The 22,081-nt window shown below is 46.2% G+C and overlaps 1 protein-coding gene across 1 annotated transcript in view; it reads right to left on the bottom strand.

The window, feature by feature from the left end:
* LOC102734402 (guanylate cyclase 2G-like) overlaps positions 1 to 15,828 on the bottom strand; it is a 34,282-nt gene extending 18,454 nt beyond the window's left edge. The window contains 10 exon segments of the mRNA XM_081823068.1: positions 2,164 to 2,301; positions 4,401 to 4,564; positions 5,160 to 5,299; positions 5,718 to 5,724; positions 9,565 to 9,667; positions 9,669 to 9,821; positions 12,248 to 12,357; positions 13,857 to 13,994; positions 13,997 to 14,204; positions 15,445 to 15,828. Of these exon segments, the coding sequence (XP_081679194.1) occupies positions 2,164 to 2,301; positions 4,401 to 4,564; positions 5,160 to 5,299; positions 5,718 to 5,724; positions 9,565 to 9,667; positions 9,669 to 9,821; positions 12,248 to 12,357; positions 13,857 to 13,994; positions 13,997 to 14,204; positions 15,445 to 15,828 (1,545 nt within the window).
* Positions 15,829 to 22,081: the final 6,253 nt, after the last annotated feature.

The following is a 22,081-nucleotide window of genomic DNA, read 5'->3' as shown; positions in this document are numbered from 1 at the left end:
AAGTGGAATATTCTTAATCTAGGATGATCCAGAAAAAGCTCCACTCAGAAAAGACTAAGAAGGGAAGCAGGAAAACCGGCAAGAAACCCACCTATGAAAGGGACCATCAAGCTCCTCACGGCCCACATCAGCCCTAGGGCAGCACCTTCATGGAGGCGCTCAGCTAGTTGCTCAACACACGAGATCTCATTTACCAGACAACACAGTCCTGCGAGGTGGGTGTGTCTAGCCTGTTTCCAGATGAGGTCCCTGAGGTTAAGTGACTTGTCCAAGGTCACACATCTGTAGGTAGTACAGCCAGAATCTGAACATCTGCCTTTAAGGATGCTCTGTTTCTATTACACAGTAATATCTCATTTTCATTCAGAGGAATAGTGAGCCGAGGTCTCAAGTGTAAGTCTGGAATCAGATACCTGGTTCAAGCCCATTTCTACTACTTACTGCTTACATAATCTTGAACAAGGGATTTCGCTTCTCCAGGCTTCCATTTCCTCATCTGTACCATGGAGATTAAAAATAAAACCCATCTTAGAGGGTTCTTACGAGGGTTCAGTCAGTTAAAATATGTAACACTGTTAATTCAAACCTGGGCACATATCAAGCTTTCAGTCAGTAGCATATCTTCTTGTCTGTCATTACTATTGAGTTTGCATTTAGAGAGTCCATCACTCACTACAAATCATAGGACAAGCTGGAAAAATTGGCGTAGAAGAAGAGAGAGAATCTGGACACAAGAGAAGGTAAGCCTCAACATGATTTAAATGTCAACCAAGATCTGCCACTTTTAGTATGGGGTTAATTGCAAAAGACTCAGGACTGTGATGGGGGTTCCATGGATACAGGGACCCCTGCGGGATGGAGGAGAGGGTCCTTGGAAGAGGAAATGCTTAAGTTGAACCCCGAAGGACAGGAAGGTACCAGATGGAGTGGGGCAGGGGCGGCAGGCATGGATTGTCTGAGGGCAAAACACGTATGGTATAAGCAGCAAGACCCATTGGATGAGTACAGGATTTAAGCTGGGAGAAACAATTTTTCTGAAAGTAGGTTGGGTAGAGAGCCTTAAGCCTGTGTTAAAGAGTTTGGACACCATGATATGCGCAACAGAGGTGGGGACCCCAGTGATGGTGTCTGAGGGAAAGGAGGACAAACATTTCAGGAGGCTTAACCAATACAGATACGCTGTGGATTGTTGGCTGCCATCTCTAAATTGCTACTTGACCATAGTATACAGTTTTTTGGGGCACCTTGGTGGCTCATTCGGTTAAGCATCTGCCTTCGGTTCAGGTCATGATCCCAGGGTCCTGGGATTGAGCCCCACATTGGGGTCCCTGCTCAGTAGAGACCCTGATTCTCCTTCTCCCTCTGCTACTCCCCCTGCTTGTGCTCTCTCTCTCTTTCTGTTAAATAAAGAAATAAAATCTTTCAAAAAAAATAGTTTTGTATTCATAAAGGTCCTTAGCATTTGATGAGTGATGATATCCAAGATGGTTTTTTGGAGTTGGAAAACCCAAGTAAATATTTAGAAACATAAGTTCAGTTGCATAAGGAAAGCTTTGGCTCCAATCTTTGCTAAATCCAGTTTAGGGCAAAGAACAAGCCTCCCCTTGTTTGGAGCTTTTGCCCCTACTCTCCAGGACTTCCATTTCAAAGAATAAATATAGGGGTTTTCTTTCTTCACATATTTTTCACCCAGGGGACTTGAACTTCTAAAGGAGTGAAGACTATGAAACATTAGGATGCTGGGGAACTAATTTTAAATTTTATATAATTTTAATTAATTTAAATTTATTTAGCCTCATGTGGTGAATGGCTACCTTATTGGACACTGTCGTCCTGGAGCATGGACTTCTGCATCCTTGCTATTCTGCACTGAGGAATCAGTTGTGGGTAATGTTGTCACTGTGCTAGAAGGACTGGCAGTTGCTGAAGCTTGAAGCATAATCCTTGCCTGCCTTTCTCAGCCTCTCTCCCACACCCCGGACCGTTATGGCTCCTTTAGAATTCAAGTTTGAGAAGCACAAGTCTGGAGTCACAGAACTACCCTGGCTTTTACCTGGAGTGTCCCTCTATTCACAATACCCTGCCAGACAGAAAGGACATGCAGAGAATGGGACAGAGACACACACTAGGACCTATAGGCAGCCACTTCACCCTCAGGAGTACCTGGGAAAGCCCTACTGGGGCATAAAAGAGCTCTTGCCCCTGCTGGCTCTTGACAAAGGAACTGGCGTCCCCAGAAACCATCACACCAGAAGAATGACTCTTGTCCCCTCTCGGCACAGGTGTGCCTCTCCGAGATGGCTGTAAGACAGGAAGCAATTCCATTGTTCTCAGTAGCATGACCAACTACCGAAGAGACTGTACCATTTACGGGTGAGGAAAATGAGTGCCAAGGTCACACAGTTAATACATGGGAGAGTCAGGATTCAAATCCTGATCCTCTGACCCAAAGTGTGAGTGCTTCCCTGCGACATGTCCCTCTTGGGTCCAGACCACCACAGACAGTGTCCTGGCTCAGGCTCTGGGGTCAGACTGCCCAAATTCAAGTTCTGACTCTGGCACTTACCTAGATGTGTTACCTGATGCCAGAGTCCTCTTTCTAAATGAGAATCTGACCGCATGACTGCTCTATTTCATACCCCCAGCGCCTCCCCAACACCTAGAGAATGTGTTTAACACAGAGGAACCCTGTTTTTCAGGGAGAGTCTTACCTGGAAACCTAATGCAGAAACCAGGTAGGACAAAGCAGAGTTGCTTTGGTTGAAGAGGGAAGAAGGAGGCTCAGGATTCTTCTCCATCACACCTCCACCCTCAATCTATTGTTCACCCCTGGCCAGACCAGTGAGCCCCAGAATCCCCAGGGACATTTGAAAATGACTTGCTAATGAATCCCAATCTGGTCTTCACATGTTGGAGCCTCCTTGACTTCGGTACCTCCAAGTCACCTTTTTTTTGAAAGTCCTAACTCACTTATTGAATGAATAGTATATATAAGGATACCAATAAAAAGAAACAACTACCACAAATGACAATTTTGAAAATAAAGCCTATATAACAGGAATGACATATACATAACATGAGAGAAATGTTTGATTTTGACAATAATGTATTCCTCATCTTTAAAGTCAACCTAAATGTCTGTTAGAACAAACGTGTATACTTTGGTCTACCTTGGTGCTTTTTTTTTGACAAGCAACAACATTCTAGAACACTTTTCTTTTGCTTTGAACCATTTAAGATTCATACATCTGTTCAAGTACATAGATTCTTGTTATTCTCTTAATATCTTGAGTAGCATGTACTCCTGAGCAAGTACTATCTGAAATTCTAAACTGACTGATCTTTAAAATAAAATTCATTGCACTTGTAGGTTTTTAATAAATTGAGATAAAGGTAGAATTGAGCCCCTCTTCCTCTCCCTCCCCCCAGGAACAAAGAGCTCTTCTTAAACTACAGAAACCCAAGTCTATCTTTCTACTCTAAATAACATTTCTCACTAACATTTCCAGTAGGGCAATAAATGTTCCAGAATAATTAGTATACGCTTGCAAAGAGTGCACTGTTTAATATTAATAACAAAAACAGAGAAAAAGAAAAAAGGAAAGAAAGAAAAGACACTTCAGAATTCCAAGCGAAAATATGCTAAGTCATAAGAGATGGTCATAGTATTTTTTGAAATTATGCAAATGTTATATACTTATCAAATAACGTTATGCTTATTAAATGTGTGCCAAGCCTCCCAGTCTTGAGTGCCCCACATCTTAGCACATCCTTTGTTCCTTCTCTCCTGCTCCCCACTGACAAACCACTCTACCCAAATGTCACCTCCTTTCTGAAGCCTTCATGATGCTGAGACATTTACTCCCATTTGCAGGGCTTCTGTCTTACCATGTAGACGGACGTCTCTCAGAGTGCTTGCCTCCGTCAGGAGACATCACTTGCGGTATGTCGTCATGCCTTGCACTATGTTTGGCCTGCAGTCGATGTCTAACGTGTGTGTATTGAGCAAAAGAATCTTAACTGTTTTTGTCATCAGTAGATCAAAGGAGTTAATGCGGTTTTGAAAATAACTAAATGCTGCCCAGGAGACAACATTAATGTTGGAACAGGACGTATGGGTTCTTATGCCCCCAGGGTAATAGAGCTGAAGGGAACCTTCGGGACCATCTGATCATTTTAAAGTATTGAAAAACTGATGCCCAGAAATGATGTTCCCCAAAGATATTCACCAAGGAAGAAATGGGAGGCCCAGAAGCAGAATGCGGGTCTTAAGACTCTGTTAAGCACCCACTTTATAAATAAGTCGGCCTCAGCTTTCAGAAACTCCTAGATGAGGCCCCTTCTGCAAATCACTAGCAGTGAGCAGGAAATGGCTATCTGGGCCACAGGTGTGGCTTCACCTTGTTCTGGGCCAGAATGGTGATGTCATCGTAATTGATTTGCCACCATATGTCTTTATTCTGCTTTTGCAATTTTCCACTCTGCATCCTTAAAATCAGACCTATGATCACAGCTCCCAGGACAGTAATCAGGAGGGTCGTTGTGAGGATCACAGCAGTCACACCTGGAGGGCAGAGACATGTCATTGCTACAGCCTGCTGAAGAACCGAAGTGAGCACATCCGGGTCCTGGCTGGTCCTGCCAAGCAGATGCCTCAAAGGCAGGGGCCCAAGCTAGGATATACTGGGTCCACTCAGATTTGTCTCTTCCAAGGATTCTTTTCTGAACCCCCCCTCCGGTTCCCATGGCAACTACACTCACCTCCCCCTTTGTATAGAAACGTCCATTGTAGAGAATGGTGGTGACTGAACATTTCCTATGTGCTCTCCTTAGAGTTATTCTCAGTTATGATCCATCCAACTCCAGGGCTAGGCTCCTAACCACCAGGCAACACTCCCTTGTTCAGACTCTCTCTAACTCCTTAGAAATGAAGCCGCTGAGACTCACATCCCAGGAGCCAGGTTTCCCTGGAGCTGAGGTTCTCTGCAGGGGAGGCAGGCGATGTTGGAGATTTCGGGGGTGACTGCAACTAGAGGGTGCTGCTGGCTTGTAGTTGGTGGGGGCCTGGGACACTGCTAAGCATCCTACAGTGCACAGGACACATCCCCACACAAAAAGCACCACTGCTGCTGAGACCCCCTCCCGTGGAGAATCCCTACCTGCCACCTTCTCCGAGCACCCTCCCTGACCCGTAGAAGCAGGTGCGGGGTCACAGAGCTCATTGTAAAATCCACAGCTGGGTCTGTCTTCAGGAAGCGAGCCATGGGGCCAACAAATCATGGAGAAATTCCGCATGGGTCTTTGAAAAAAAAAAAGACAATTGAAAGTCAGGGCTCACTTGATTTATTCTACTCTACTATTATTCTACTCTACTATTAACTGAAACATTTGGTGACCCATCCGATTTCCGCACCTCACCTAGACTCTCCAAATTCACCTGCAGATGATCTAATTCATGGAAGGGCAATATCTTTCTGTTGGGTAAAAGAGCTGACTTAAACTTTTGATTTAAACCCTGTCACTTTTGATTTAAAAACAATCTGCCGACTCTCTGGGGCTGCTGGGATTTGCTCCCATGTTGGATATAGACAAATCTTGTTACAGAGCACCTTGCCCTTTCACAGACCAAAACATCTCCCCCCACGCGGAGAATGCCTCTTCCTACAACACTGAAGATCTGTTTTGCCATCGTTATTGCATTCCCTGGGCCAACTTACCTTGGCACTTTAAAATTCCATGAGAGTAGGGAGGAAAAAAGTATCAAATCAAATCTGGATTAGGGGTGGTGGTAACAGTGGGGACAAGTAGAAATTCAATTAAGGTTTAGGTTTCCTTTCAGTTTTCTCATTGATTTAGAGCTGAAAGAAAAAAACGGATTTTTCTAGGGATTCCTGGGCTCGGGAACCCAGAACAACAGCCAGGTCCTGGCGTCCACCAAACTCTGGATTTGGGAATCAGGCCGCCTGGGTGAGTGGATTCAGCTGGCTGGGGATTCAACCCTGCAAGGGGGCGCTGTGACCCCTAGGCCAGGGCCTCTCCCTGAGATCATAGGCCAGTGAGACCTGCCTGGCTGTGGTGTCAGAGGAGGCCCAGGTCCCGGCGGAGGTGCACTTGGGGCGGTGGGGGGTGCTGTGTTCTAAACTGGAATCTGAAGTGGCTGAGCCACAACCACCATCAAGGGCAAAATTATTTTAAAGGCCTGAAGTCGATCTTCATATGAGTTCAGAGAGCTACAGACAACCTGTGTGGTGGGTTCCAGGAGCTGAATCCCAAACTGGCCTCCCAGCAGGACCCTCCCCTCCCAGGTCCCTTCCTGTAGCACCATCTACATGTGGAGAAATGTCCTGCCCAGGACCTGATTACTTTCTGATAGCTGTCATATTGAAGAAAAGGAAGAAAGAGGGTCCTGTTTCTGGATTTCTGTAGGGCATAGACTGAGTAATTCATGTGCCTTTCTTCCTGGGAGTCTACAAACACGGGGCCGGTGATTCCTGGGAAGAGAGAAGATGCCCACGATGAGGAGGAGGGAAAGGTGCGTGTAGCTCGAAATGCCAGCCCACCAGCTCCCACCAGCAGAACGCCCGCCTCACAGCCACCAGGAGCCAGCCGTGAGGTTTTTGCCATTTCAGGGAATCTGAGAAAGGGGTAAGGAGGAGTGTGAGAAAAAGAAGATGGTTCAGAGGTAGTCCTCTCGTGGCCCAAAGGCCACTGTGGGCAGGGAGATGTACGTCGTTAGGCCTATGCTGGGGAGCACACCCAACATTAAAAAAAAGAAGCTAAGCAGTTTTTAACTAATTTCACATAAAACCCAAGATTTATGCTTCTCTACAACAATCAGATGTGACGAAATGAGGCAGATGACATGCCAGGCCCCAGGCACGAGTTCGCAAACTTTGTTCTTAGTGAGTCCCTTCCCTCCTGGTTTTGGCATTGACATGGTGCCCGTCCTGGCCCAGGTGTGTTCATTGTCCTTGCTTAGGATTCGCTCAGCCACGCACAAAGGACACACCTGCGACTAAGGACACATGGTCCGACATAGGACTTATTGTTGATTTGTTCCCGTTGGGGACAGGACACAAAATGACCATTTATTAAGCACCTGCTCTGTGCCCAGACTGCAAGTCCTAGTGATTTCACACATCTAGTCCCAGTGGACCCTGCAAGGGAGGCACCATCATCCACTCCTTAACAAGCAGAGGGGGGAGGCAGACTCCCCTGAGTTTTCAGAGCCAGGAAGAGAGGCAGGCCTACTGGGCCCCAAGGTCCGTATTCTTCCCAGCAGCCCATGCTGCCTTCCTATGCATATGAGTGCTGACATCCTGAACGTGGGGCTTGAGCACAGCTTCCTGCTAAGGTCTGCACAGAGGGGCTGGAGCAAATGCGATGACCAACATTGCTGCTTTCAGTGGGAATTGTGTTCACTGTGCAAAGAGGGGATGGGATCTCCATTTCCTAATTCGACCTCCTTGGCCAAGGTCATCTTTTCAATTGGTGTAAAGACCTTCAGCACCAACTAGTTCTGTGGCTGTGGTCCTGGCCATTGTGTGGCAGAGATGAATACAAGAAGCTGAGACTTGTATCCTAACTCTGTTAAGGGCCAGTCCTCCAGCACAGAAGAGAACAGAAGCCAGTTTGGAAGGAGTGAGGGGCCTCCAGCCTTGAGTCCTGGAAAGCCCAGGCACCCCAGAACCCCAAGGGGACATGCCTTGGGCTCTCTTAAAGGGCCTTGCTGGCCCTCACACCCTCCGCTAATTCTAGCATTAGGAATTTTTAAAGGGCAGGAAAGAGGAAATAAATTGATCTGGCAGAGGGGATAAAACAAGAGCAGGAAGACACACTCCTCCCCCCCACCTCCCTTTTTTTTTTTTAAGCAAATGCTTCAGGGTCATCAAGAAAAGGAGGGAGGGCAGCTGGTTAATATTTCCACTTGGAAAAGGAGTTGATGGAGTACACGCGAACTGAGTCTGTGAAAACCCCAAGGAGCAGGCCTTGGTTATCCTCTTTAAGTCTCAGGACAAAGTTTAGGCTCTAATTTATTAAGTGAGCGATAAGCCAAAGAAAACACAAATAGCTAGCATTTAATGAGCACTACACCTCAGCGTTAACCCAACAGTAAGAACCTGAGCCCCTAGAGAGAGGCAGGCCTTAGTATGATTTCTGGCTCCACCATCTAATGACCTTGTCCCCTCGGGCAAGTACATAACTCTTCTGGGCCTCAGTTTCCCAACTAGATCACGTGATCTGGGAGCAACTCTTTACGCCCTGGGTGGGAGGGAGGATGGTTTAATTGAAAGAGGGCAGATTTTGGAGCCAGGTTGGCCCAGCTGCTATATTGGCTGTGAGACATGGGGTGAGTTCCATAACCTCTCTGAACCTGAGTCTCACCTCACTTATTTACACAATGAGGAGAAAGCCACTGTCATGGTGAGTATGATAGTTAAATGAGGTACAATAGGCATACTACCATTCCCCACTCCCAAAGCACATAGTAGGTCTTCACTACATGTTCTATTCAGTCAACAAAAATACAAGTGCCTACTAAGGGCTAGGCACTGTTCTCCCCGTAGAACCTGGTACAGAGCTAACACTTAGTAGATGACTCCCCAGATACTTATCAGTTGATCATCTGACTTGTTAGGATCCACAATGGGCCACCTTGTTCCTAATAGAACCCTTGTCATCAGTGATCCATCATCACATTCCAGGTCAGATCAGCCCCACCCTGGGAGTAGCTCCAGCTCTGGCAATGGTGTCTCTATAAAAAACTCTCCGTGGGAGGGATACCTGGGTGGCTCAGTCTGTTAAGCATCTGCCTTCAGCTCAGGTCATGATCCCAGGGTCCTGGGATCCAGTCCCACATCGGGCTCCTTGCTCAGCAGGGAGCCTGCTTCTCCCTCTCCCACTCTCCCTGCTTGTGTTCCCTCTCTGTCAAATAAATAAATAAATAAATAAATAAATAAATAAATAAATAAATAAAATCTTTAAAAAAAAATTCTCTGTGGGAATCAGACACTTTGCCCCATCATCCCACACAGTCAGGGATCACCACTGGCTGCTGATCTCTCTCCTGACTGTCTTCTGCCTGTGCTCGAGCATCTTCTTGCCTTGACCTGTCCTAGCTCCACATCTCTGATTCCCCCTGGTCCTGGCATCCTGCCAGGAAAGGGAATTAATGTGGCCTGAGTTCACTGGGATCTCTTCTGTCACTTCCATGCACTGGTTTATTAGGTACTCGAAACCACAGCCCAGAGACAGATGTTCTCAGGAGTCTCATTTTTCAGGTAAAGGGACAGATGTGTAGGGAGGTTAAGAAATTCCCCCTCAAAGCCCACAGTTAGGAAATAAAAGAACTGGGATGGGAGCCCAGGTCTCTAACTCCAAAGGCCACTGATATTTCACCCAGCAACCTCTGTCCTCCTCTGTGATGGTGGGGTGCAGATTTCACAAGACGGCATCAGACTACTATTTATTGTGGGCTCTGGAAGATGAGAAAGTGGTGTGCGTGTGTGTGTGTGTTTGTGTGTTAGGGGTGTGGGGCAAGCAGAGGGGAAATAAGAGGGAGACTATCAGAGCCAAACACAAATATCCTCCAAGAAGGGGGCAGGGGTCTGCGCAGGAAGGCCCCACGCCAGACCTGCTCCTCCGTGGAAATGGTGCTGAAGAAGGGCAGGCCTCCTCAGCCTTTGGTAGACTTGCTTCCAGAAGCCTGCATCTCCAGGGCCTTCTCCATAGGAGTCCAGGGCTATGAGAAACACTGACTCGTAGACCGTGGGGAAGTGTGTCACCTTCTGATTTGTCAATACCTCCTTCCAAAAGCTGTCCTAAAGCAGAAAGAAATAAATGTCGCCATTCGTAGGACATACCCCTGTTCAACAGAACTGCTTAAAGACAATGTCAAATTTTAATCTCTTGCTCGTAATCCTCAGAAACACAATGACTCTGGAAGGCCTGCCACGTGAGGTCCACATTTTCAAGCCAGCACGAAGCAGTGGGATGGAAGCCAAATAAGACTAATAAAGAATAAAAGCTTACCTGGGGTGTCAAGCAGCCTAAGATGCAGAAAGCTTACCTTCCACCAATGGGTGGCAAAAAGCTTGAAAAATTGAGGACTGTTGATTCTCAATTTTCTGCTTGTGGCTTCAGTGGTTTGTTAGGATCGTAATTATCTATATTATTACTATTATGAAATTAATGCCCACTTACTGTATGTATCTATGCATGAAGTACAGCAGGCCTTTCCTGATTTCCCTACGGCTCCCTCCTGTCTGTTCCGAGATGTATCCAACCGTTCTAGGCCTGTACAGAGGACTGTGTATGTGCGTGTGTATGCATTTTACATAAATAATATCACACTAACACTATACTGCTGTTCTGCGCCTTGATATTTTTCCCCATCTAGGAAGCCTATATTGGGGATATTTTATAGAATGAATTTATGCTATTCCTTTTTTTAAAGTAGCGTGAATTCAATTGCACGGACGTTGTATGGTATATTTTTAATTCTATAAGCTTTCTGCCACTGCAAGCCAGTTGGAACGTGATCGTCAAGGCTTGGGGAGAAAGTGACGAGGGGGTTGAAGGCTTCCCTGCCAGTACTAAGACCTGTCCCAGTCTCTCCTCATCTGGCTGCAGCAGGCAGAGGAGATAGAAGCGAAGAGAAAAGGTGGCCAGCAATAACAAAGGGAGGCAGGAGGACGTTCTGGGAAGTCTGGCATATGTTTAGAATTCCGGCTGGCTGCCCAGAGAAATCTGAGACACTTTGGGCAATCCAAAATACTTCTTGATAAAAAGATAAAAGAACTCCAGAATATTATTATACATTTTTCTTTACTCCCTTTTGCTCTGTTTCAGCTCATGATTATGTAAAACAAGCTCACTTTATGGGGCACCCGGGTGGCTCAGTCCAGTAAGGGTCCAGCTCTTGGTTTCGGCTCAGGTCATGATCTCATGGGTCGTGGGATAGAGCCCTGCCTTAGGCTCTCTGCTCAGTAGGGAATCTGCTTGAAGATTCTCTCCTGCTGCCCCTCCCCTCACTTGTGCTCTCTCTCTCAAATAAATAAATCTTTAAAAAAATAAAATAAAACAAAACCAAGTTCACTTTAGAAAGATAAATCTGCTATAAAAATTATACAGCGTGTCCATAGCTAAATGTATGCGGCATTTTTTAGGAGCCTGCGAGTGGGATGTGCTGGTTAAATGGACAGACCCTGAGGCCAGCCTACTTGGGTTTGAATACTAGCTCTCCCTCCTCCTAGTCCCATGGCCTCGGGCAAGTTGTTTCTGCCCTCAGGGACTCAGTCTCCTCATCAATAAAATGAGGGCAATAAAAAGTACCTCCCCGTCGGGTGGTGTGAGCTGAAATGGGTTTCAGTATATCAAGTGCTCACGATGGGGCCTGGTACCAGTCAGCACTCCATAAGGCAGAGTTATTGGGGTGAAGGGCTCAGTCCCAGTGTCCAAAAGACCCAGTGTGGAGGACTAGCTATGCCACTGGGGAGCTCTGAGCTCTTGGGTAAGGTACCTTAGTTATCTGAGCCTCTGGTTGGTTCTTTGTCTGAAATGCTAATAACGTCTACCTTCCAAGTTTGTTGGAAACGAGTTCCACGATGGTGTAAATCGAGGCTGGAATATCTGCCTCACGGGGCTCTCAGAATACTGAATGCAACAGGACAGGTAATATGTGTACGCGTAGGAACTTAGAGGAGGTATGTGGTACGTTCTAGCCATCCCGATCATTACCACATGAAGCAAACCACCTAAGAATTGCCTTATGGGACCAGTATATTGGTCTTTCCAGGCCTTTGCTGGGGCTCCAACAGGACCTCTAACTCACAATGCAGAAGAACTCTTTGAGCTCCATTTCAGTGTCCCGATCATAAAATGAGGACATAAGGGTATCTGGCTTATAAGGTAGTAGTGAGTATTCGGTGAGCTAATGCATCTGGCACACAGCAAGTGTTCCCTACTTGTTAATTCTTTTTTTTTTTAAGATTTTATTTATTTATTTGAGAGAGAGAGAGAGAGTGAGCAACAGAGAATGCGAGCGGGGGAGGGGCAGAGGGAGGAGGAGAGAGAGAATCTCTGCTCCCTGCTGAGCACAGAGCCCAATGTGGGGCTCGATCCCATGACCCTGAGATCATGCCCTGAGCCGAAACCAAGAGTCAGACACTCAACTGACGGAGCCACCCAGGCACCCTGACTTGTTACTTCTTACTGAGGGGGTCACTGAGGGCTTATCAGCACCCACCTCCAACCACTGCACAAGAATGAAGACAAATTCTCCTGTGCTGAGTCCCAGGTTCTCTGCAGTCAGCAGAATAATTTTTGCATCCTCCGAGCTGCAGATTAGGATGATAACTAAGAAGAGAAGACAAAGTCAGTCACTGGCATGTGCTCACGTGCACACACACGCACACACTTTTTAAAAAAGTGTGGCCTGAAGCCACCCCAGATGAGCAAATGAGACCTGAACTTTCTCTCTCCTTGAGCAAGCTTGAGGAAACAGGAATGCCTAAACCGTCCCCAGTGTGGACACTTCCTGAACCGTGTCCGCAGTCCACAGGCTGGGGGCTTTCGCCCTGCAGCCCAAAAATCCTCACTGCGGGTCTCTCCTGAAGTACAAGCCAACAAAATTGGTGGCCACTTCTGTGCTCTAGTTTCTTCATTTAATTCACTCAGAGCAAAGGATCTGGCTTGTGACTCATCAGCCACATAGCAGTTAGGAGGAGTTCGAAGATGACCCAGAATCAGGAGCATTCAGACCTTCTGAGTTTGGATGGGGGGCGAGGAGGAGGAACAGGCCATCCCGCTTTTCTTCCCTCCAAACACATCAGCATGCATTTTGAGGACACCCAACTGAAGCAGTGACTTATTTTTTAAATGCAGTAAATGAGAGTCTGCTTGTTTGGGTCCCAATTGTGTGTTGCAGAGGATATAGCAGTTAGCACGAGAGGAGACCCGTGCCCTCAGGAAGCTGACAGTCACACAGCATACAAGTGAAGAGTTAAAGAGAGCATGTAAGGTTCCAGTTTGTGAGGGGGAAAGGAGGCTCTGATATTAATGTGTGTGGGGGGAGTGGGGGGTACTGCTCCGTATCAGACAGTCAGAAAAGGCCCCTCAGACAAGGTGGGCTCTGGGCTGAATCTGGAAGAATAAGAGGAAGCTACCCACAGAAAGAGTGCTGGGTGGGGTGGGGTGGGTGGGGTGGCAGGTGGCACTCCAGGCCAAGGGATCAGCAAGTCCCCAAGTCCCAAGGCCATGAAGGCCATAAAGGGCTTAATTTATTTGAAGAACAGAAAAGAGTCAGTTACTAAATCATGCGAGAAAGGAGAGCCTCTTAAGTACCACAATAAGAATAATTGCTATCTTATGCTGACCAGTTACTATGTTCAGCACACAAGAGGCATGACTTTAGTTAATCCTCACCATTCTATGAGGTAGATAGGAAGATTGTCTCCGTTTTACAGGGAAGGTATCTGAGGCACAGAGAGGTTAATGGACTTGCTCAAGAGCACGCTGCTAGAAAGTGTCAGAGGCTGGTTTCAAACCCACGGCTGTTTATCTCCAGTGCCCATGCTCTAAACAATAACCCAAATGAAGGACCCAGCCCACCTGGAAGATGCTTCCAGAACCTACTCTGTGCATCATAACACTATAGCATCAGAGATTTCACTTTAGATTAAAAAAAAAATGACTTTTTTGTTGGTGATGCTTTTATGTATCATTAATTTTGCACCCCGTTTCTTTCTGCTTGCATCCATAGAAAAATGAAGAGTTCTTTGGTTTTTTTTTCAAACAATCTGCTTTTCTCATTTGGCTCTCTAAACATAAGCAACAGAAGACTCTTTCCTACTTACTTCTGGCAGCCAATGACATGCTTCTAAGGTTCTCTTGAAGGAAGGCTGGGTCACTGTTGGTGTATTTCACACTGACAGTGATAGTGAAATGGGTTTTGAGTCCATTCTCTACAACCTTCCACAATTCATCCACTCCATCCAGGAGGAAGTCCCAGAGTGACCTCCAAACACCCCAGTGTGTTTCCAGCCCAGGTACTGGAGACTTCTCTGGAGCACATCACCAATTTGGTGCCTGGGTGACATGAGTGTCACATGGGTGTCATGTAAGAAGTTGTCCTCCAGTTTTGCAGTTTGTCCAGTGAAGTCAAACACAGGGAAAGTCCACTCTGAGGCCAGCAAGCCAATAATCTTGAAAGGAACCAAAGGGATGTCTTTCCATAATTCAGTTTACACTACACTCAAACCCTATCATAAGGTATCTATGTAAACTTAGAATTTGGTAAGTCTATGGGTCATACTGAACCCTCTCTTTTGGAATATTGATGATAATGTTTTGGATCCATCTTGAGGATGCAAAACCTCAAAGGACAAGAATAACCACAGCAAGCGTTTATTGACTGATTTCTTCCTTACTCACTTCTCAATACTTTTCATTAGGAGCTTACTATTTACAACCAACTTTGGAGACCTTGCTCTTAAAGGAGCTTATGATCACTTATTACAGGAGCTAAGACATATAAAAATAGTTTCCCCTTCAATATTTATAGGCTATAGACCTACAGGAGTTAAGAAAAGTAAAAAATTACTTCTGATTGGGGAATTAGGGATATGAGGGGTGAGAGTGGAGGAGTGAAGAAAGACTCCATGGCATTTGAACTTGACTTTGAAGAATGAGTAGGCTCTGGACAGCTAGAAACGTGTCAGAAGAAAAATTCCAGAAGAGACCAAGATCCAAGTTCAAGTGTGAACTTCATTTGATAGCAGCCACTCATGACAGTTATGCAGTATTTTTGAGAGTGAGGGCTATGATGCTCTTTCCTACTCCTGCCTTGCATCCACACCTCTCAGAGGACAAGATACCAAGGACTTCCACAAAGCTAATCCCATTAACTGAACAGATACAAGTCATTTGATTGTCTTCTTTGCTTGCCCCAGTTTATTGCAATCTGTCATACTTCACTCTTTCCCATTTACTCTCAACATCACTGAATAATTTATCACACACACCAAAGGGAAACCTACACAAACAAATGATGTTTTTCTGCTTGAAACAAAACATTCATTTTCTACTTAATTTTCCTGAGCTGTGTGGCTGACAACATTCGAGTGAATAGTACGAGTCTACACACAACAGCACCATGTCCAAACAATCGACGAGTTTGTTAGTGAACATCTATCTACAAGTTAGTGAGTGAACTAACAATTATTGATTTGAAAGGCTTTCTTTCAAGAGAATATTACCTGTTCTAATTACATGGTCTAATTACATCTCAAAGAAATGGAGTGGTTATATAGTTATTATTTATACATAGTTATTATTTATAATAATGTCATCCTTGCCAAGAGATTATTCAAGTCTGTCCCATCACCTTTAAAACCATCCCTTCCGATGAAAACCAGCCAAAGTTTTTAGAAGGCTATACTCTACCTCTGCTGCTTTGGGACATCCTGGTCCAAACAGGGCAGAAATCTGTTGTCTCGGAACCTGATTGGTGAGAATAGCAAGAGACTCCTTGATGCTGCAAGTTGAGTTGTTATAAGTGAATTCCCAGCTGAAGCTTCTGAGGTCCACTGTCTCTGAGTTGATCTTGTCCATGGCAATCTGGAGACCTGCACCCAGCCTTTGCACACTGAATGGATGGGAGATGTTCCAGGGAACCTGGAAGCCCACAGCGAGGTTAACAGCCTCAAGCCAAGTCACCAGCATACTAGTGAAGAGTGTCAGAATTAATGTTGGCTGGGCAGCATGACTTTCAATCCCCAAACAGAGGCCAGACCTGAGTGAGGCCTCAGCACCTATCCTGGGAGCCATGAATGGTCATCTAACACCTGTATCACTGCAGAACTCAGAGGCTCAGCCTCCTGACCACTCATGCCAGGAGCATGCTCTGCATCCCCCTCCCCCTCCCATTTACAAACTTCTTAAAACTTATACTCCCACTCTAGATAATTTTAGATTTTTTACATTTATAGGTTGTCTTTCTCTGAGAGCCAATTTGGGGGATTTGACCTAAATAAATAAGATCATATGATAAAATTTAACCACAGTCAAAAATTAGACATTTATTGACTTGGAAAGGTAGTCACAATGTTTTAAGTGAGGAAGCACACTATAAAAACAACAATAACTGGGGCCCCTGGGTGGCGCAGTCAGCTGAGCATCCAACTCTATTTGGCTCAGGTCATGATCTCATGGTCGTGAGATCGAGCCCCACGTTGAGCTCTGCACTCAGCACGGAGTCTGCTTAAGACTCTCTCTCCTTCTGCCCCTCCCCCCGCTCTCTCTGTCTCTGTCTCTGTCTCTCTAAGAAATAAATCTTTTTTTAAAAAAGACATGTACGGTATTCCATTTTTATTTTCTTAAAAAGGCACACAGGCTGCATAGCAAAGATTATATACACCAAACCACTAAAAGTTGTTCTCTCTGGATGATGGAAATTATATGGGTGGTTTCTTCTTCTCTTTACTTAATTTTCATGTTTTGTCTTAATGTCTGTGATGAAGAAGAAAAGTGAACGTTTTAATTAATAATAAACCCCACAGACTTGCATTCGTGGAGTAAAAGCATGGGCTTTAGCTCATCCTGTCCGAACTCTCAGGTCAGGTCAGGAGAACCTCACAGTGGTCTGAGTCCTCACACCTCTTAGGCACTTGGCTTACCTCTGTGGGCTCTAATTATTCTCTGCTGAGCTCAGTCCCTTCCATTTCTCCATAGCCCTCAGAGGGGGAGAGCAACAGAGATGCCGTGGTCCAGGTGATGGCAATCATTATCCGGAAAAAGAGTTACCATAGTTACAGCCCCTCGTCCCCTTTGTGTGAAGTACTTGATTGGTTGGAGTGGAAAGGCCTGAGGTTAAAAGCAGCTGAGGCGGCTCAGTAGGGACTGTGGTGGCTGGGAGGGGGCACAGTGTTCTCCACTTTGCTTTTCCAGCCCTCCTCCCTTCTAGGAGATTCTTATGCCTGAAAGTTACCAGTGCCGTGGTGGTTGATGGGGGAGGCCACGTGGTTGCATCCGAGGATGGTTTGGAACAAAAGTAGCCTGTACATGGCCAGCAGAGGTACAGAGTTTGGTTTCCTAGGTCAGTGGGGTAGTGCTCTGATTCATAACTACTTTAGCCCATCTCTGCTTTCTGAAGAGATTATTACAGAGGGAGAGTCCTTTCTGCCTGATTTATGACTTCCTCAATGCTGGCCAGCCTGGGCCATGAACTAGACACAGAGTCAGCTGCTCAGCATCCACGATCAGATAAACTGAGCTGATCCAGGGTGGAAGGGCTTTAGTAAGAGCTCTGGCTTTTTTTCTAGCTGCCTTCTCTCCCCACCCCCAAGCCCCACCCGCCACTGCTTCCCCCATCCCCAGTTGCCTCCCTTCAGCTTGTAAATCTGTGGCCTAATCATGTTTAGAGGAAAAGTAAAGGTTTGGAACATGTGGAGTTGAACTTGTCCAGAAGCAGAAAAGGATGTTGAAGTACAAGATAAGCCCATAATCACCTTGAGGGAAAGACAACCATCATCCCTGTCCTCACACACTCTCTCGCAACTCATCCTGTGTTCTGGGAAAATGCATCAACCTCAGGTTTTGCCAAGGGACTGGATTTGAGCCTCCGTTTTCTTATTGACGAAGTGGAAAAATGGCAGGGGGCAGAGCCCTTTGACCTTACCAGCTCCTTGCCCTAAAACCCTAGGGCTCTGGTAGATTCATAACTAACCAAGTATTCCATGTTTGGTGATGGCAGCAAGTTTCTTTCCAAGTCCTGTTTACAGGTTCCTAAAGGGAGCATCCCTGAAGGTCCACATGTGAACTTCAAACTTCCCTGTTGTGTTCCCCACTCTTGCAAATAGTGGTGATGTGGCCAATGAATACAAAGCTTCTAGTAAGTGAATGAAGAGCCACAGGAAAGTGGAGTAAAGGTTGAACTTGCGTAAAGGGGGGAGATTGTGTTTCTTAGAACTGAAGCAAAGCAGATTCCTTGGATCCAAAAGCCACCCCTTTAGGTGACCATGCAGATACTACTCCTAGAAGGCCAAGGATGGGGCACTGGCCTTGGCTTTCTGATGAGGACACGCTGATCTTGTTTCTGAAAATGTTTATGCGAGGGGCCAACAATCCCCTTTCATGGGGACATGACCTCTTAACGTATTTCAACACCTGATATTTATCCTGGGAGGCTAAAATACTCTTCCTCTGGCCTATGATGTGTTGTTCTTTCTCACACCTGTTTCCACCAGGAATGAGTCTTTGCCACCTGAACGGTGCTTCTCACCATCTAGGGATCCTAATCTAGACTTTCAAGTTTTCTTCTGGCTACAGGTATAACCTCAAGTTTAGCAATTGGTCCAGCCTGAACGCCATATTTCTGATCTGAATATTTATTTTGTGGTCTTTGACCCCGTCTCCCAGATTACCATTCCCGACCCCTCAATAAAGCCTTAGCATGAAGAGCAAAAACACCCAGAAAGTGGAGGGGAGGAGGGGCAGCTGTCTCAGTAATCAAAGCTACTAAATGATTAACAGTGATGTAATTACTTCCCAAGCCACTCTCAATAACACTTTAAGTTTTCCAAGAACACCTTTGTTGCCACAGTGTCTCAAACACTGAGCAAACAAAGTGTCCTTGCCTTAATACATCTTTCTCTGGTGAGTATATACTTTTAACCCATGAGTATGATCTGCTTCTCCATCCAATCAGGGGCCTGTGTGGCACTAGGCTTGTTTTCTGAGCAGCTTCTCTCTGGTGTGTAGCCTTCTAAAGAGAGGCAGGATGTCCCTTCTGACTCCTCCACCCTCTTCAGCTTCTTGTCTGGAGAGACCAGAACTCCTCCCACTTCCTGGTATTTCCGCTCCACTCATGTGAAAAGTTCCCAAATAGCTCTCTAGCCAGGCACTCAGGGTTGTGCTCTTGTGCTGCGAGCCCAGGGAACCAAGACTGCAAAGCAGAGGACCGTGTCCTTAAGGGCTTGGTGAGGGAGGAGGTGTTGGCCTGCCCCCCAAAGTACTGATGCCCACCTCCACGGTTCCTCACTCACTCTCTTGGAGGAGGTAGCATAGCAAGAGGGTTGGGAGCACCGGTTTGGAATGAGATTTAAGCTGACTTGGACACGTTGTGCAGTGTCTAAACCTCGGTTTCCTTATGTCTAATTACCCTGATGAGCTCACGTGAGGATTAGATGGAGTAACAGATGGAGCTAGAACACACAGTGTGGTGCCTGGCATGGAACACCAGCCAGGGAATGATAGCAGTTTTATAATACGGGCCTGTTGCCTCAGTCAACGTCATGACCTCTGTTGAATGGATGCTAGGGAAACCAGAGGCTCAGGTAGAAGACCTTGCTGTCTTCAAGATCTTCCAGAGCACTTACGACATGTTCTCTGCCATCCCTGGATGACACCACCTTTTGTTTACATTCTAGAGGCATTAAGGCCAAGGACCTTCGGTCTAAGTCAGTGTTGCCCAAGAAAAATACAATGCAAGTCACATACGTAATTTCAAAATTTTCAGCAGACCTATTTATAAGAGGAAAAGGAGCAAGGAGAATTACTTACCTAGTGTATCCTAGATAGTATCCTTCAACATGTAATCAGGATTTTAAAAACTGAGATGTGATGCTATTTTCTTCATGCTAAGTCTCCAAACTTTTGTGTGTGTATTGTATACATCTAAATGTGGACTTGCCCCCTTTCCAGTGCGCAGTAGCCGTATGTGGCTCCTGGTTAGAGTATTGGGCAGCGCAGATCTTAGTCTTCTCTCTGAGCTACTTTCTAACCTGCTGGGAAATAGTGATGATCTTTATGGGGTGGTTAAGGGCTCTGGGAAGTTAGAGCTGACTCCTCTTTCAGAGATCTTTCCACTTTCCGTCTGATTCTTAAATGCTCTTGGAAAGCTCTTGCTGACAAAGGAGCAAGTTGCCTGTTTTCACTGTGTCCCAACCTTGTTGACATCATGAACCTGGGAGTAAGAGTATTTATATGAGCCACTGCCCTGGATGAGGCTGTTCACAAGCATACCCAGCCACTGTGAGGGCTGAGGGTCACTATGTCGTGGCCCATCTGTGTGCTGTTGGAAAGTTCAGATCTAAGTCTACAAGGCAATTTGCTCTGTGTGTGTTGGGAGGGGGAGGGGTGGCATACCTGGGAATAGGGAAAACTTTGTATTGCAATCTGTGCCAACACTATTCTCGTCAACCAAGTGCTCGTGCTTGAGTAACACTTCCTTCCCACAGTGAATGAGCAAGTGGCCTCAAGAACCTGAGTGCCCAAGCTGTTGCTGTCCATGACCCTAGATGAGGAAGAATGAGTTGCTCTAGCCCCGAGCTGGGGGCCAGCTTCCCTTACACGTGTTGGGAAGTCCCATGGTGCAGGATTGACAGCGGCGCCCAGCAAGGAGCTGTGGGCACTGTGGGCACAGCAGACAACTAAGCAGACCGGTCTGAGGGTTGCGCAGCTGGGTCTAGGGTGCATTGTCCCCCTCTAGTTTAGTGAAGTGAGGCTCTGTGTAGGAAATGATCTCAGTGGCAGGAAGGATATCCAGGCAGAGGGAAAGCCCTTCTGAGGAGGGAAAAGGTAGCTGTCGCTCCACCCTTGGCATCAGATCCATATGGCTGGTCTTGTGTCCTGCTTCCTTTAAGGCAACGATTCTTCGTTTTCTTTGAGAGGCCAGTGAAAGAGCCCAAGACGGCAAGGGGTTCATAGAATGCATCGTACTCATAGATACACTCTTAAGCTCTGGACTCAAGGCTACTGCAACTCAAAATCTGACTCTGAGACTCTGCCAGCTCTGAGCTCCATGCCTTGGGCAAGCTAATTGGCCTCTCTTAGGTTTTCTTCTGTGGAATAATAACTTCTTCATGGTGAGATTAAATGAGATACTGCAGACAAAGCTCTTAGAACAGTGCTGTCACATGGGAAGTGCTCACTAATGTCCCTGCTCCCCTTGAAGGCCTTCAGAAAAGAGCTGGCATGAGAACCGAAGCTTGCTACCTGGAAAGGTGTACTTTGAGTGCCATAAGACTTTTGAAACCTCAGATAACCAAGGGAAGGGTGGGTATGGAATCCTGATAATTGGAATGGCCAATTATGGCACCCTTGTTAATAATTTAAGGAACTTTGCCCCTTCCTTCACATCTCAGTAGAAGGGTAAACTTCAAAGTCAGCTGTGCCATGTGGGAAGCTAAAGGTCAGTCCCTCACGGATTTATTTGTCCCACTGTATGCCATCACAATGTTTGTCCTTCTATATAGCCACCTCTAGAGAGGAACGTCTCGCCTCCTTTCTCTCTGAGCCATCGTTACCACGTTAACATGAGTAGATTCAGCCTATAGCTCTAGGACTCTGCTCTTTCTCCTTGGGTCATATTGCCTGACTTCTAAAGACTTGCATTAGCAGTCAAAACAGGCTAAGATCCTTCCTAAGTAAGTGTTCCCTATGCCACAAATCCTAACCATCTGGCAGGTCTACTGTGAGGGCCAAAAGACGCCCTTGTCACGGACCCCAAGAGATACCAAAGGTTTGGATGCTGAAGGTACTGTCCCCACTTAGACCTCACAGGTTTGTTAAAAGATAGTGGAAATGTTTTCTAAACTGGGAGAAGCTACATAAATGCACTGTGGGGCTACATAAAAAGAGCCTGCTTCTAAGGTCTGTCTTTCCCTGCTTTGAAAAATGAGGGAAACCTGGAGTCTGCTTCTAAGAGCTGTCAGCCGCCATCATAAGATGTATCTGGGGGCGCCTGGGTGACACAGTGGGTTAAGCGTCTGACTCTTGGTTTCAGCCCAGATCATGATCTCAGGGGTGTAGGATCGAACCCCGAGTCCAGCTCTGTGCTGGGCATGGAGCCTGCTTAAGATTCTCTCTCCCTTTGCCCCTCCCCCACTGCTCACACACTCTCTCTCTCTCCCTTAAAAAAAAAATGTATCTTGACTATTTACAGGTTGTGTTACAAAACTCTAGAATATTGGCTCTTGGTCTTCTAGAACTGTTGTGTATGAAATATGTGGGTTCTTCATCCCTACAATAGGGCATGCGGACACACTGACCACAGCACCATGTGTGAGTGTGTCCAAACTGT

This window comes from Leptonychotes weddellii, chromosome 6 (assembly GCF_054177405.1).
Source record: "Leptonychotes weddellii isolate Sample4059 chromosome 6, ASM5417740v2, whole genome shotgun sequence".
Classification (NCBI taxonomy): Eukaryota; Metazoa; Chordata; class Mammalia; order Carnivora; family Phocidae; genus Leptonychotes; species Leptonychotes weddellii.
Note: the sequence above shows the minus strand (reverse complement) of the source record. Positions and strands in the feature narration are given on the sequence as shown.